General features: G+C 38.1%; 1 protein-coding gene across 7 annotated transcripts in view; it reads right to left on the reverse strand.

Moving 5' to 3' along the window:
• Positions 1-16,139, reverse strand: part of SOX6 (SRY-box transcription factor 6) — a 518,084-nt gene that overhangs the window by 82,235 nt on the left and 419,710 nt on the right. For all 7 annotated transcript variants that reach the window (XM_082845245.1, XM_082845244.1, XM_082845243.1 and 4 more), the window contains one exon: positions 5,476-5,625. In XM_082845245.1, coding sequence (XP_082701371.1) covers positions 5,476-5,625 — 150 coding nt within the window. The remainder of the gene's footprint in view (positions 1-5,475; positions 5,626-16,139) is intronic.

The raw sequence follows: 16,139 nt of genomic DNA on the forward strand, positions 1-16,139 counted from the left end.
ATACTGAGCACAGTATTCAAATACCTGGCTTGTAACTCTGGTTTTAGCAGGAGCTTGAAAGCTAAGCTCCTCACCTTTATTTTGTTTCATTTATCCTGCCATAAAACACCCTTAACAACACTTCCATCATTCTAGAAATTTAATTGTAATATGAGCATATTCATTTAAATGTTCAGTTTTAAAATCTGCATTATTGTGTTTAAAATAAAATTGTCATCAAATGTTAACTCCTGTTTTGCTTCTGAGAAGACACAGAGAACTTGCTTTTAATGTTATTGTTTAAAACACACAGTAGAGCTTGGAAACTGAACTTTCTCCCCTGCGGCAAACATGTGACCTCTCTGGGCTCGATTTCTTCATCTATAGAAAAAAGGGTCTGATTCTAGCTGATCTCTAAGGTCTCTCCCAGTACTAATGGTCACTCCCAGTACTAATGGTCACTGTTTAAGAGGGAACAAAAAGGGATGCCAGAAAGGAGGAGGATTAGAAAGAGAAAACGAAAATAACATGCACAGAGGAACCTTTATGTACTAACACCGTGCTAGACGTTTTCACAAATATTAGCTCATTTAACTACCAATAACTCTATGAGCCTGGGCAGTAGTATTCTAAATTTACAAAGGAAGAAGCAGTCAGAGTGATAAAATGACTGTCCAAAGTCATACATGGAGGGACAAAATTTGAATTATAGTTTATTGGGCTCCAAATCCCAGGCCCTTTTCCTACTAAACTATCAGCTAAAATAAGTCACTTGATAATGTAGGGATACCCTAGCTTTATTCTGTTGTTTTGTTTGTTTGTTTGTCTTGGTAGGAAATAAGTAATCTGGCACATCTATGGTGCAATGCACTTTTATCTCTATCCAGACATAGGATAGGTTCTCAGGAAACATAGTTGTATCCATTACAAATGTCAAAATTATCTGATATGCTTAATTACAATTTACTTGCCTTTGCTCTGAACTCAAAGGATATTAGACTAGTTAGTTCCTTTACTCTTATCTAAATAATAGTGATTTATAAACTAGGTATTTAGTTAGTTTTCTCCACATTTCTTTTACTTGGGGTTTACCAAGCTTCATAAGGTACCTGAGTTCAGAGTTTTCCTCAAATTTGGAAAAATTTCAGCCATTACTTCTTCAAATATATTTTTCTGTCCCTTCCTTCTCCTCCTGGGGCTCCAGTTGCATATATGAGGCCATTTGATGTTCCACAGCACTGATAGTCTTTTTTCTATGTATTTCATTTTGGACAGTTTCATTGTTATGTCATCAAGTTCACTAGTCTTTTCTTCTATAATATCTAATCTGTTGCTATTGCAAAACAGTACTAATCCAGAGTACTTTTCATCTCAAACACTGTATTTTTCATCTCCAGACATTCAATATAAGTTTTCCATGTCTTGTCCTATAATGTTCATGTTTTCCTCTATATTCTTGAATATATGGAGTTTATAACACCTGGTTTTACTCAGTTTTGAATATTAGGCAAACTTCACATATATTATGGGTTTGGTTCCAGACCACTGCAGTAAATCAAATATCACAATAAAGCGAGTCACATGAATTTTTGGTTTCCCAGTCCATATAAAACTTACGTTTATACACTACTGTAGTCTATTAAGTGTGCAATAGCATTATGCCTAAAAAAACAACGTATATACCTTAATTAAAAAATACTTTATTGCTAAAAAAATGCTAACCATCATCTGACTATGCAGGGTTGCCACCAACATTCAATTTGTAAAAAGTGCAATAGCTGTGAAGCACAATAAAATGAAGCTCAATAAAAAAGGTTATGGGAGTTCCCTGGTGGCACAGTGGTTAAGAATCTGCCTGCCAATGCAGGGGACAAGGGTTCGAGCCCTGGTCCGGGAAGATCCCACATGCCGCGGAGCAACTAAGCCTGTGCACCACAACTACTGAGCCTCTGCTCTAGAGCCCACGAGCCATGACTACTGAGCCTGCGCGCCACAACTACTGAAGCCCACGTGCCTAGAGCTTGTGCTCTGCAACAAGAGAAGCCACCACAATGAGAAGCCCACGCACCGCAACGAAGAGTAGCCCCCACTCTCCACAACCAGAGAAAGCCCACACGCAGCAACAAAGACCCAACACAGCCAAAAATAAAAATAAATAAATTTATAAAAAATAAATAAATAAAAAAGGTATGACTGTATATTCTAATTTATTATTTATTCTTATAATTCAGTAATTGCCATTTCCACCAACAAGGCCACTGAGCATGGGAAGCACCTATTAACTCCCAGTCAAGTCAGTCCCTTTCCACAATGGCAGGCCTGTTGTTGGTCCTCACAGCCTGTCCTGGCCCAAGAGAAACTTTGTGGGTGAACAGGAGCAGATATGCTTACCTCTTCACTTGGCTATAGTTGGAAGTCCCTTATAAGAGCTGTTTTTACTGTCTTATCTACTAATTCTATCATCTGTGTTATTCTGGGGGTTGTTTCTAATGATTGATTATTCTTTTCATCATTGTTCATATTTTCTTGCTTCTATGAAAGTCTGGTAATTATTGAATACATGCTCCACATTGTGAATTTTACAGTGCTGGGTTTCATAGTTTATATATTCCTTTAAGTATGTGTGGACTTTGTTCTGAGACACGGAAAGCCTTACTAAGCTTACTTTTAGGCAGGTCCAGAGCGGTCATTAATCTAGGGATAATCTGGCCCCACTAGTGAGGTAATACCCTGCTGGGGACTCTACTTGGTGCCCATGTGTCAAGTGATCTTTCCAGTCTGGCCAGTGGGAACACAAATCATTTTCAGTTCTTTGGGAACCTTGCAATGGTTTTGCCTGCTACATCTGGTCTTTTTCCCTGGCCTCAGGTAGTTTCCTCACATGCAGTACTCAGCTAAATACAGGGGAACCTTCTGCAGATTTCCAGTGCTCTCTCTCTATATACAGCTCCCTCCTCTGGTACTCTACCTCACAAGTTCCATCTACTTGGCATCCTTAAACTCTGAACTCTTGTCTCTCTACTCGGGAAGGCTTCCAAACTGCATGTGGCTACACGTCCCGCCCCACCCGCCCGCCCCCGCACTATTGCCTGGAAATTCTCTCTAGACAGTAAGATGGAACAACTGTGTTGCTTGCCTCACTTGTTTCTCTTCTATCAGGGGTCACTGTCCTGTACTCCTATTGGAAATGTCTGAAACTACTGTTTTATATATTGTGTCTTGAGTTTTACTTGTTTAAGTTTGGAGAGTAAGTCAATCCCTGTTCCTCCATAATGGTTTAAAATGGAAATCTTCTAGGTTTCTTTTAGGATCTCTCTCGGTATACAACCAGATAGTTCAGTTACAACCACTACTACCACCCACCACCATCTTCTTTATTAGCATCAGATTATCATCAACGTCATCGCTATACTAACATTTATGGAATAGTCACTATATTCTAGAAGATGTATTATCTCATTTAAGACCCGTAAAAATATTAACTGCCATTTTACAGAGGCAAAAACTAAGGCTGAAAGAAGTAACTTGCCCAAGGTGACACATCTAGTAAAAGTGACAGAACTGACATTTGAACAGAAACATCCTTACTGCTGATGTTGACAATTATAGCAAATAAAAATTCTGGGGGAAAAAAGGAAAGGAAGACCATCTATTTTTATTTTTGTTACCTCAGCTAACAATGCCCTATGTCACGTAGTCGTGTTATGTACAGAGGGAAAGAATGACTACAGAGAGAAACATGAAATATTTTAGTGACCATAATTCTTTCAATTAGCAAAATATAAGATTATTTTCAGAACTTCTGTAATAATAGGTAGGAGCTATTTTAAAAATTTAAAACATTTGCTTTATGTCTTGGTCTATATATTTTTACTCACACATACAATAAACAGTCTAATAAGTATAATAAATGCCTCCTTTATTAACATAAAGTATAGTCAAGTCAAATTATATAGAGAACTCCCTAAGAATTTGCATGTGGTCAAGTGAGTAATAAAATTCAGTTGGCCCACAAAACTGGAATGGTAAAAGCAAATAGAAACTTGAATCTAACCAGGGAACATTTTACTCATCCAGTAAAGGCTTGGTTTGGTGCAGTTCCATTTGGCCAACCCACTTATAAAATGACTTTTTCATGTTAAAATATCTAATACTCAATACCTCAAGTCACTGATGTTTGATATGCTTATACTCCAACAACTATAATTAAACAAAGTGCCTTGGTTTGAGTGGTAGTGTTCTCTTATTCACAAAAAGAAACTCTTGGAACACAAAATAAATAGTCTGTTTCCATAAGTTAATACTATCTTATTAAATGTAAACCGCCTATTGTCATATCTCAATATTTCTAACAACAAAGCATACATGTTCATCTACTTCTTTGGAGAATCTAAAGGCATGGGTGGCATTAAATTAATTCCTTTGGGTGGGCACTGGCAGAACTATCCATCCTAATTATGTTTACTTTTTTTATCTTTGGTATTTGGGATCCATATTTTTTAAGGGCTTTTCTGAAATCTCAAAGTCCCTATCTGTAAGTTTTAGAAAATAAAACAATTTCAGTAATTCTGTGGCCTTCAATGCTGTTTTGTTGGCCTTAGATGTTTCCCATGTAATGAGTTAAAAATAATTGCAAAATTTCTCCAAGTGCAGTACTTTGGGCACATTACAATAATACATCTGTGCTTAACACATCCCGCAAAGTAGGTAAGTCAGTGATACAAAACAATTGTTTCTTTGAGCTGTCTGAATTTGTTAATTCAATACAGGAAGCACAGGCAATCGCAAAAGCCTGTAAGTACCAGCTGCAGCACAAAGTTAGACTGGATCATCAATTCCCCTCTGTCACCAAGCACCTCCTGGCTACCCCATTTTAAGACACTGAAAATCAGTGAGGAAAGGATCTATTAATGTTTCAGTCATAACTTGGGCAATCCTGTTTATCCTATCACAACTATATATGGCATCAAAGCATGATTACGTTATGACACCACTCATTCCTCAGAGCCACCACATTTATAACTATTTTTGAAGGAGAGAGCTTTATCAACAAACCATATAAAGTCTAGCACTGGGTTCTATTTTGTCAGTCTAAAGTTTTGAGATCTTCCTCCTCTAGCACTGTAAGTTGGCTCCCCACCTGTTTAAGGAAGTTAGAGAGAAGTGTCACAAGACTATGACAAAGACTGGTAATAAAACCATGGCCATTCATGCCAATGAACATTAAAAAATAAATGCCAGAATCCAAAGGGGAAAAATCCTTGAGAAGTAAGTATGCAGATATAGGTGAAGATCTCACAATATGGCACTATTGTTATCAAAAGGGAAACACCTGTTTCTCAGTGCTCAATCATGAAATTTACAATAAAGAGGAGCATTTTGGGGTTCCTTTAGGCTGTTTTGCTTCCTGCCGTTTATTCCCAACACAGCCTGGTTCACTACCTTTCTTGTGAAGCTATTTTCCAAACTGTTTCCATAATCCTGCAAAGCAAATACCTTAACTTGAGTTACAGGGCTGGTCCCTCTCTTTTCATTTTTTATCCCAGTAGGTGAGACTGCCCCTGCTGTGTTTGGTGGCTGTGGAGTTGATGGCATCTTTGCTCCAGGTGACACCTGCATGCTGGCCAGCTGAGCGGCATAGAGCTGCTGCAAAAGAGGGAAGACAAACATCATCTCTTTAAATGCAGCTGAAATGGAGTTTCAAAAAAAACTTACCGTATTGTTAGATAATTGTTTCTCTGACAGCCTTGCAATTTCTCGTTCACTATTTTAAAAGAGGAAAATGAAAGAGAATAAACAGTATAACAGAAAGAAAGAGCAATGATATGGGAGTCATTATTCTGTTCCTGGTCCTTCTAGAAATAAGTTTATGACCCTAAACAAAGGATTGAATTGCTCTAGGACTCAATGTCTTCAATCATACAAAAAGGAATTTGACTAAATGGTCTCAAATATTCTTCCTAGTACCTAAAATCTTCATAAAAGTTCTTTAAAAGTCGGTATGTCCATTCATGTAATTTTAATATTCATGAACTAAGAAACTGATCTAAACTTTCCTAGGGATTTCTGGAAGAACATCATTCTAATCCAATACTGACTAAACTTCTCTGGGGATGCTGACCCTTCTGGATGATAAGAGTGCTGCCCTCAAGATCCCTGAGGCCCAATGCCAGTCCCTCCTTCCTCAGGGTCTTATTTCTATGCAGCATATAACATAATCCAAAAGAGAATATAGCCAGATTTGTGGGGGAACAAAATCAAGCTTCTTTTTCCTAGCACAGGATGTGAAATCCTTAACTGTAGAGTTATTAGCTTTGGGGTGAAATTGGTGATAAATGAATGTGTTAATCTGCTATGGCTAACCAGAATTCAGATACCTCAATTTTAACAGAATTTCATGCTTGAAAATGCCATTCAAATATCTTCTTTTCTTCTTATCATCAAGAATTAAGCCATCAAGATTATGACTACCTTAATAGTCATATTTCTATCATAATAAATAGAAAGCTTCCTAGTTCATTAACCACAGAGAAAATAGCTCAAACTTTGCCATATTAGTAGGGGAGGAAAAACAGGTGGTTTGTATGTAATTTCCAGCATTACTAACATTCAGATGGACAAATAAAAAAAATTACAGACCTTTCAGCACATGTAATTAAATGAAAGCTTAATAAAGAATAACTTGCAAGAGCCAGATGTGCTTATGTCATGATTGTTGCTTTCTTTGGACCAAGTTTTCTAATGTAACAAGCCTCTAAAGAAATTAAAGTTTCATAATTCTGTATGTGCAATGACTCAGTGGCAAGAAAAATTCACAAGTAAGAGTCAGTCAAACTGCTAGAACTTCGGGGGAAAGAAAGGACTATCTTGTTTCCTTTTTCCTTGTTTCCTTTTATATCTTTTTCCTTTAAAATTCATCCAGGTGTCATCAAAGGGAGTGGGGCGCGGGGGTGGGGGGTGGATGCTGGGCCAGTGAAGAAAAGTCCTACACTGAACGGAGGGGAAAAGTACTGGCTATATGGTGGCTGGTATCATGACCAATATGCCTTACTATTGAGTATTAAAGAGTCAGGAAATCTTCGAGAGACAAGAGTCCTTAGACATCATTTATGCCTTCATTTTACCTCATGATTCACAAGATCAGAAGAAAGTCAATTTGACTCAATCTTGAGTCCTTCAAGGAACTTCAATTAGTGAAGAAAAGCAGAAAAACAAATCTTTGGACACAAATCTATTTTTTAAAAGGCTGACTAAATTCAGAAATCCTTCAAAATAATTGAACAATATAGTTGCCTTGGAGAAACAGAGTAGCGTTCATTGCTCCCTCTGAAGTTTCGACAATCATCTATTTTACATCCCGTTCTAAAGGCTTGTACCTAAGAGAGGCAAGCTGCCTTAGAACTGCTGATTCCTTGGAATTCCTTGTGCCTTCTGGTTACTGATATGTTAGAGGCAGGAAGAAGTATAGCCACAGTCTGTAAAACTCACAGACCTGGGTAAACTGGACAGTAGAATATCAGATAAGATTTAGTAGAATGAGCCTTGAAATAGAAATCAGAAATTAGAGTCCAATGCAGAGATAGAAAGTGCTCATGAAAATAAAAATTTTCACATTCTGCCTAACAAAATATATTAGTTTAGATAGAAGTATAGAGCTTTTCAGATTGAAGACTTTAGATCTGACTTGGAGAAAAGAATGCCATTCATTGAATAGGCATAGGTTTACAGAACAATTTCACAAATAGCTCATCTTCTAAGCGAACATTAATTGAATATGTTCCATATGCCAGGCTCTGTATTAGGAGCTGAGGAGGATTCAAAGTCTTGGAACAAGCATATAGCTCTGGAGGAGATGGAAGATAAAGATCCTTAACAGTTGATTTGCACCTTTCCTGCAGTGCTTATCCCTTTTTATAACTTTGTGTTTAATTATGCACATGTCTTATCATGCTTGATAGACTGTAAGCTTACTGAAGTCATGATCAGCCTAATTATTATTATTATTATTATTATTTTGCGGTACGCGGGCCCTTCACTGTTGTGGCCTCTCCCATTGCGGAGCACAGGCTCCGGGTGCACAGGCTCAGCGGCCATGGCTCACGGGCCCAGCCACTCCGCGGCATGTGGGATCTTCCCGGACCGGGGCATGAACCCGTGTCCCCTGCATCGGCAGGCGGACTCTCAACCACTGCGCCACCAGGGAAGCCCAACCTAATTATTTTTGAATGCCTAGCATCAACAATAGTGACTTGCAAATAAGAGATAACCAATCAATATTTTCTGAGTTAATGTGCTAAATATAAAATCCCTGGATGTTAGGGAGGAGAGATATTCTCTCTATAAATGAGGCAACAGCAGTGGTATACGATTATATTTATTGTAAATGTAATGAATAATTTCATGGTGTTGAGTTTTAAGAAATAAAAGGAAAATAAATTCAGTGCAAATTAAATTATACTGTTTTACAAGAAATTATTCTCTTGAGGTCATTTTTAGAATGTTGACTAGATAGCTCCTCAATAACTGCTAGCTTCACTAACCCATCTTACACTTTTCTAACACAAATTGTAGTATTAATTTTTCTTCTCAGCCTAGTTACTTATAAATTTAAAGTTTCCCTAAATGCTACTGCATCCTTTTCTGAAAGAATATAAAATACTAGTTATTCAAATAAATAGCTTTATAAGTTAGAAAACTCCTTTGCAAACTAATGGTTTAGGAAGGAAAAAGGTTAAACTCTGATTAACTATTACATAAGCATTTACAAAAGTCATTCCATGTAAGATTCTCAGAACACAGTTCATAGTCATAATGATGATAATAATATTAATTTCCAAACAACATTGAGGTTTAAAAAATCAACAATGCAGTAAAGCTTATAACAGGCTTAGCCAAAGTCCTTTAAACGTTTATACTTTGGTGAAGACTGTTTTTGTAAGTATAGGTTCTTCCATTTCAATTTTGAAAAATGTTCAGTGGTTGTTTGGGATATTGAATTGTCTCTTTATCCAAAATATATAAAGACATGCAGAGCATACATGTAAAAATGAGCCTTGTTAAATATTTTTCAAAATTATAAAATCACTCATATTTTATAGGAGCACTTTAAGAAATGCTTTTACTATTTTATGGCTATATAAACCCTACCTTTATTATTAGTTCAGTTTTAATAAAGTAGCCAGCACTAAAATTTTGGTAAGCTGAACAATAACATACTTAGTACCTGGAATTGAAAGGGGCTTAACAGATCATTTAGTCTAGTCTGACCTCTTCATTACACTGATAAGCTGAGGTCTAGAGAACAGAAGTAGCACGCCCAAGATCGTATAGTTAGTACTGGAGCTAGAATAAGAATTCTCTAGCTCTCATTCCAGCATTATCATTTAAAGTAGAAATGGATATATGAACCAACCTTGGTACTTTTCAAGCACATTTCCAGTACAGATGAAATTTTCAATGGCAAATCTTTATTAAATGTGTACTATTAACTAAACACTGTGCTAAACAATGGAGGTGCAACAACAAGCAGCTCAGAAATAGTCCCTGCCTTAATGGAGGTATTAAATAAATGCTTAGGTAGTAACTATGAATTACAGTTGGAATAAGTGCTGAGAAAGAAAAACATAGAATGTCAGGTGGCTGTCTAACAAAGGTATTTAATGTAGCCTGAGGACTACAAGGATCAGAATAGCTTCTCTAAGGAAGTAATGCTTCAACAACTATCCATGTGGAAAGGTTGATAAAGAACATTCCAAAAAGAAGACACATCAATTATTATGGCTCTGAGGCAGGAAAGAAGGTAACATTTTTCGATGAACTTAGAAAAGGCCAACATGGTGTGACTGCTGAGTGAGCATAGAGCGGCGTGAGAAGAGGCGAAAGAGGGGTAGGGTCTTATCAGGCCAGATTAATAATTTCAGACTTTATCCCCAAAAGAGAAGTACCTAGAAAGAGCAATGAACTTGAACCAAGACACAAAGACTCTCTTCTATGCTTTATCACTAACTCATTGACCAATCTTTTTTTTTCCGTTGCGGAGCACAGGCTCCGGACGCGCAGGCTCAGCGGCCGTGGCTCACGGGCCCAGCCGCACCGCAGCATGTGGGATCCTCCCGGACTGGGGCACGAACCCGTGTCCCCTGCATCGGCAGGTGGACTCTCAACCACTGCGCCACCAGGGAAGCCCCTCATTGACCAATCTTTTAAGCACAGGATTAAGAAAGTCCTATGAAGATCTCACAAACCCACAAATACATATTACCTCTAGTAGTGTTTCTGGAGTTCTGTGTCCTGAGACTAGCCTTGGATCCTAGTGACACTTTAATAACTAAGTCTGCTTAGATTCAGCACAAAACAGTAGGTCCTACCAACCAAACTCAGCCTTGTGGTAAAATTCTTGAGTGTCTTTGAGTACACACGCTGGCCTATGGCCAAGACCTAAGAAATGTTTTGTGTCAGGGTCATTTTACAACACTATTGTATTTGGGAAGAAAGGCATGCTTTTCCCCCCCAAGGAGTCAAATTTAAGTCAAATTATAATGGATGGTGTCACAGTGCATCTAATATTTCCCATAATGTGAAATACATATATATTCTTTTATACCTGCTTTCTGTGATAAAATCACATAAGATCTCCAAAGGAGAGCACCATAAAAAAAAGGTGAAAGGCCTTTTATTCTCATAATCATGATTTTCACATAATCACTCATCCAGTCATCACCCCCATTCATTCGTGTGTTAATTCAACAAACATATATTGAGCACCAGCTCAGTCAGGTACTGTGCTAGGTATTTTACTTTATTATTTTATTTCATCTTCAAAATAGTTATATATGATAGGAATTATTATCTATTTTAGAGTCAGTCTCACTTTAAAGCCCATGTGCTTTCTGCTTTTATATGTTAAAATAAGCTATACAGTGAATCACAATGAAACGCATTTCCTATTCCTAACCACCAGACAAGAATCATTGTCCAAGAAGAGAGATTCTGATATTGCTGCTCTTCTGAGCTCTTTTGACATCTTCCAGATGTCTCACAGCTACTTTTTCTAAAATGGCATTTCACAATCCTCAAATGGAGAAAGAAGAGTTACGGGTACTACCAGCCACCTTGAAGGAGCAAGGGGCACAATTTTTAGCTAAACTCCCTGCTCCAACCAATCTTTGAGCCATAATAGAAGACGCCTGAAATATCCTAGTGACATGTTTATCAGACTGATAAAGTAAAGAGAACAATGCAGACTATGGATAGAAATAGGAGAACTTGATAGAAAGAGAAATTGACAGGGGCTTTAAATTGGCACCAGTGTGCTCTAGTATATGGAAACCAAAATAAAAAAGCAGGCACAACTTCACTTGCTGTATTCTCTTTGGAGTAAATTCTCCTGTGTTTTGTCATTTCAATTAGAAAGGGCATTTTAAAGTGGCCTGTCGGAATCTGACCCAGAGAGAAAGAAAACAAAATTCTCCCTCAAATACAAGTTGCCTATTGGTAGATAATGAAGAAAGGAAGAAAAGAGAAAAATGCTATTCTATAAAAACAGATTCAATAGGCACTAACTTGAAGATTTCAACTCTCACCTTTATATTTACCTGATTTGCTATGGTTCCAAGTAATATCTGAGAACCCCAGGCCTCTAGCCCAGGTTAACTCAGATGCTGTTGCTGTGTTTCCCTGACACTACCTCAGGGGCACAATAAGGAAATGTTGGAGAAACAAGCAGGGTGGGTAAGGGGGCAACCTTAAGAAAATGTCATTATTTACTTGATTGATGCTGCCTAACACTAGGCCCCAAGCCTGGCTCAGTTCTCCAGGGATATACTGGATTTTGTTACCCTCTCAAAACAATACTGATGACCATTCCTCTGCCTACCAAGCAAGGCATGCTATAAAGCTGGATAAGTTCAGCTGTGAGGCTGTGAGAAGGTGAAACAGAGACAGGGGTAATTAAGCAGCTTGATTTAATGCTTGTTCAGCACAGGGAAGAAACTGGGTCAGTAACAAGTCACTACAGACTGAAAGAGGGGTGGGGGAGAGAGCTTAAAAATAATTTGAAGGCGATCACAAATACTTTTACTTCTCATAAACCTCCAATGTCAACAAAATGATCCAGGAAATATAGCTGTGGTTTTATGGAAGGAAAGAACTGAAGTCCTTGTTTTCAGCATAGAAGCTACTTGTTTAGCTATATCCCTAATATTTGATACCAAAGAAAATTGGCTGTGAGGATAGGAGGTGAGAGGAGGAATAGGGGAAGAACTACTACTCCCACTTGTCACATATTGGGTTAATTTCCAAGTTAATCTCCTTGCCCCTCCTGCATATTTTTCTATTGCCATATTTTCCTTTCCTATTAACCCCTCTTGTTTATCATAATTCTACTCATCTTTTGAGTCTCAGCTCAAAAGTCACCTTCTCCTTAAAGACTTACCTGACCACTGCCTCCTTTGTGTTCCCACTATATCTCATTCTCTATCTCTGTGTACTTTCACCAGATTATGAGTTCCTTAAGGGAAGAACTGAGTCTTATTTGCTTTTATGTCCCTAGCACCTAACTTAATGCCTGACAATTAATAGATGCTCTGTTAACATGGACCATTAAAACCCCTTCATTTACCTTGTCTCTGTCTTCTTAAAATTACTATAATTTCTGCCCACACCATTTTCTTAGTATACTTTTCCTCACACCCTCTCCAAAAAGAACCCCAGAGGTGGAGGTCAGTTCTCTTCATTTCTGTCTTTTTGGACCAATAAGCGTGTGAATTCACCATGTAATGCATTGATTTTCTTGCAAAGAAACACCAGATAACACAATGTTAGCAGAAGGAAGAATTGTATACATGATCTAATCCAATCCTTTTGCTTTACAGATGAAGAAAACTAAAGCCTAGAAAAGGAAGTGATTTGCATAAGCACATCAACTTGTGAGCAGTGGGTAGAAAGAAATCTAGAACCCAAGGTTCCCTATTTTCCCCACTTGGTGTTCACAAGGACTCATTTCTCTTTGTGTTCTGTTCTCTTGGGGAACTAACTGCAAATAGAGTTTGTACTTTCTATCAGAGCTTTTAGTTTGGACTACATAAAAGGGATGTTTTTCCACCATTCCCCTAAGATTTAAAGAGAAATTCATCCTACATGTACTTAAAAAGTCATCACTGGGCACCCAAGAATGATTTATGTTGTAGAATTTTATTTTAATATTTGTCTTAAAATGTACACATTTTAAAATGCAACCATAGTAATAATAATAATTAACCATAGTTAATTATAATTACATTAAGGTTTCTACAGATGTTTAAAATTAAAGTTTATGCAAAAATAAATAAAGGGACAAATTTGTCTCAGGTGAGAGCAGATCTATTTCACCCCCTTTGAGACTTCTGCCATTTGTCTTCCCACAGAAAACCAAGGGAAAAATGGGACAAGCATTGACTGTAAGCCACTGGAGAGCCAAGACCTGTTTAATTCATTTCATTATCCCCTGCAGCCGGCTTAAGAATGTCAAGTAAAGAAAAATGAATTCAAAAAAGAGTTTTCCTGGCTAGAGATCATCTTGCCTATTTTCCCAAGCACTGAGTAGCTTGCTCCTCTGACATAACTCATTGTGCTAATGGGACGGGGAATAGGGGGAATACGTTGGGTGTGGAGGAGAGGAGAAGCTGAGAAAAACAGAAAAAAGAATAGGAAAGAGGTTCAGGTCAAAGGTCCTACCCTTGAACAAAGAGAATATTTTTAAAAATCGGGAACCCATCAAATAACAGAGCACCCTGTCGTCTGCCATGAAAAAAAAAAAAAATCGGAATTCATTCTCTGATTGCACCAATTATATTGGAATGCACTCAGAAGAGCATTTCCTTATGGAACATAGTTGCCCAGTGAAAATAACTAAAAATAAACAAATCCACCCCCAATAGTTTTAGCAAGAAAACTCAGTCTCTCGCTGCTTCTTCCAAGTATCTTTTCTTTCAGGGTGCTAAAAAAATATGTAAATACATAATGCTTTATTTACAGAAATAAAAGTGCAGTCATTGAAACAACTGGTAATTTGGTTCTTGAAGCGAGATATTCGAAGAGGTGATAATGAGGGCAGTTGGAAATAGGCATTATGGGAATGAATCTTACTGTTTTCCTCTGTTTCCAAGAGCTGGGCAGGCAATGCTGAAGAGATCCAGCTCTCTGAATGTGCTCCAAGTGGTACAGCTTGCATTTGTAATGCTCCTTTAACTCTCTAGTCGCAAAGCCATAGCTCTAGTCGCAAAGCCACAGCTCATCAGAGAAGTCTTAAACAAATGCATCTTGACTGTACCAATAGGATATAAATACTCATCAATGAGTCCAGAAGTTGGATGTGAAATCCAAGCATTATTTCCCATAAACTAAGTCACAAGGAATTTTTCAGTGGGTATATATATTTGAGTGCATGTGCTGAGTTTAATAAAATACTTTCAGTAAATGAATATATGTTAGGTTCCCAACACTTAAAAGCATTGTTTCTTTGTAACTGAAAGGTGAATTTCAGTTCAAGCTCATTCAAAAACTATTTATTGAGTGGCTACTACTGGCCAGGTACTATGCAAGAAATATAGAGGAGGTCAGAAAAACTAAAAGAAGAGGACATTTGAATACAGACCCAAAAGAACTGAGGGAGCAAACCAGGTCATTATCTGGGGATAGCATCGCAGACAGAAGCAAAGGATAGGTGAAAAGTCCTAAGGCCAAGGGTGTGCTTGTGCTTAGAATGTTTGAGAAACAGCAAGGAGGCCAGTGTGGCTACAGCTGAGTGAGCTGGGCAAAGGGTAATAGGTCAGGTGTCAAAAAGATAGCAAGGGGGCCAGATCATGCAGACTTTGTGTACTATCAGACAGACTTTGGACTCCATTCTGAGTTTCTGGGTTTCTAGGAAACACCATTACAACAACATGGCAGACCTGGAAATCCCTCAGCAATACCCACAGGAAAATCTGGAGATATGCCAGGGCTGCCTTGCCTTGGCCCATGATGATTGCCAAGAAACCAGATGCTATTGCTTGAAAAATATTCTACAACTGCCCAGCTTCTATGCCTTTCGATTTCCATCCATAAGGAAGCCTCCAGAAACAACATGGAATGAAGACAAATATGGGTAAGTATGCAATGAAAAAAGTTTTTGAATTGTTATAAATATATATTTGGGAAAAAAATGCATGAAAGTGTAATATTTTCTAAATGCTAATTTTTCCCTTTAATGAATGGACAGAACAAATTTTGCTGGTTGGAAATAAATGTGTTTATTATATGAAAATGTTTTTACTGTTTTTAAACTGTAAACTGTTTTAAACTGGCTTATAATTTCTCAGGAGACTTTGGAAGGTTGAACACTAGAATTATGCTAATGAACAAAATTTTATACCTACAATGAAATGTACAGATTTATTTTTTAAATCTCATATTTAATAATAACACGAGGGACTTCCCTGGTGGTCCAGTGGTAAAGAATCTGCCTTACAACGCAGGGGACGCAGCTTCGATCCCTGGTCAGGGAACTGAGATCCCACATGCCGCTGGGAAGCTAAGCCCACGTGCCATGACTACTGAGCTTGCACGCCTCAACTAGAAAGCCTGCGGGCCGCAAACTACAGAGCCCACATGCCCTGGAGACTGCGTGCCACAACTAGGAAGAGAAAACCCACACACCACAACTAAAGAGAAGCCCGTGCACCAAAACGAAGTGCCCATGTGCCGCAACTAAGTCCTGACTCAGCCAAAAATAATAAATAAAATAAATAAAAAAATCTTAAAAGTAATAATAACATGAAATGTGCATTTGTAATAAATATTGAGAGATAAGGATGTATTTTGTTTTTTATTTTATTTTATTTTTTTTTGCGGCACGCGGGCCTCTCTGCTGTGGCCTCTCCCGCCGCGGAGCACAGGCTCCGGACGGGCAGGCTCAGCGGCCATGGCCCACGGGCCCAGCCGCTCCGCGGCACGTGGGGTCCTCCCAGATCGGGCACGAACCCGCGTCACCTGAATCGGCAGGCGGACTCCCAACAACTGCATCACCAGGGAAGCCCCAAGGATGTATTTTGAATTCACTTTTAAGTGATCCAGTAAACTCGGTAAGAAATAATGCAAACTATCCTATTCGTCGCTTACTCTTATATTTTCTTCTGTATTTT

Source organism: Leucopleurus acutus (genome assembly GCF_964270905.1).
Source record: "Leucopleurus acutus genome assembly, chromosome: 8".
Taxonomy (NCBI): Eukaryota; Metazoa; Chordata; class Mammalia; order Artiodactyla; family Delphinidae; genus Leucopleurus; species Leucopleurus acutus.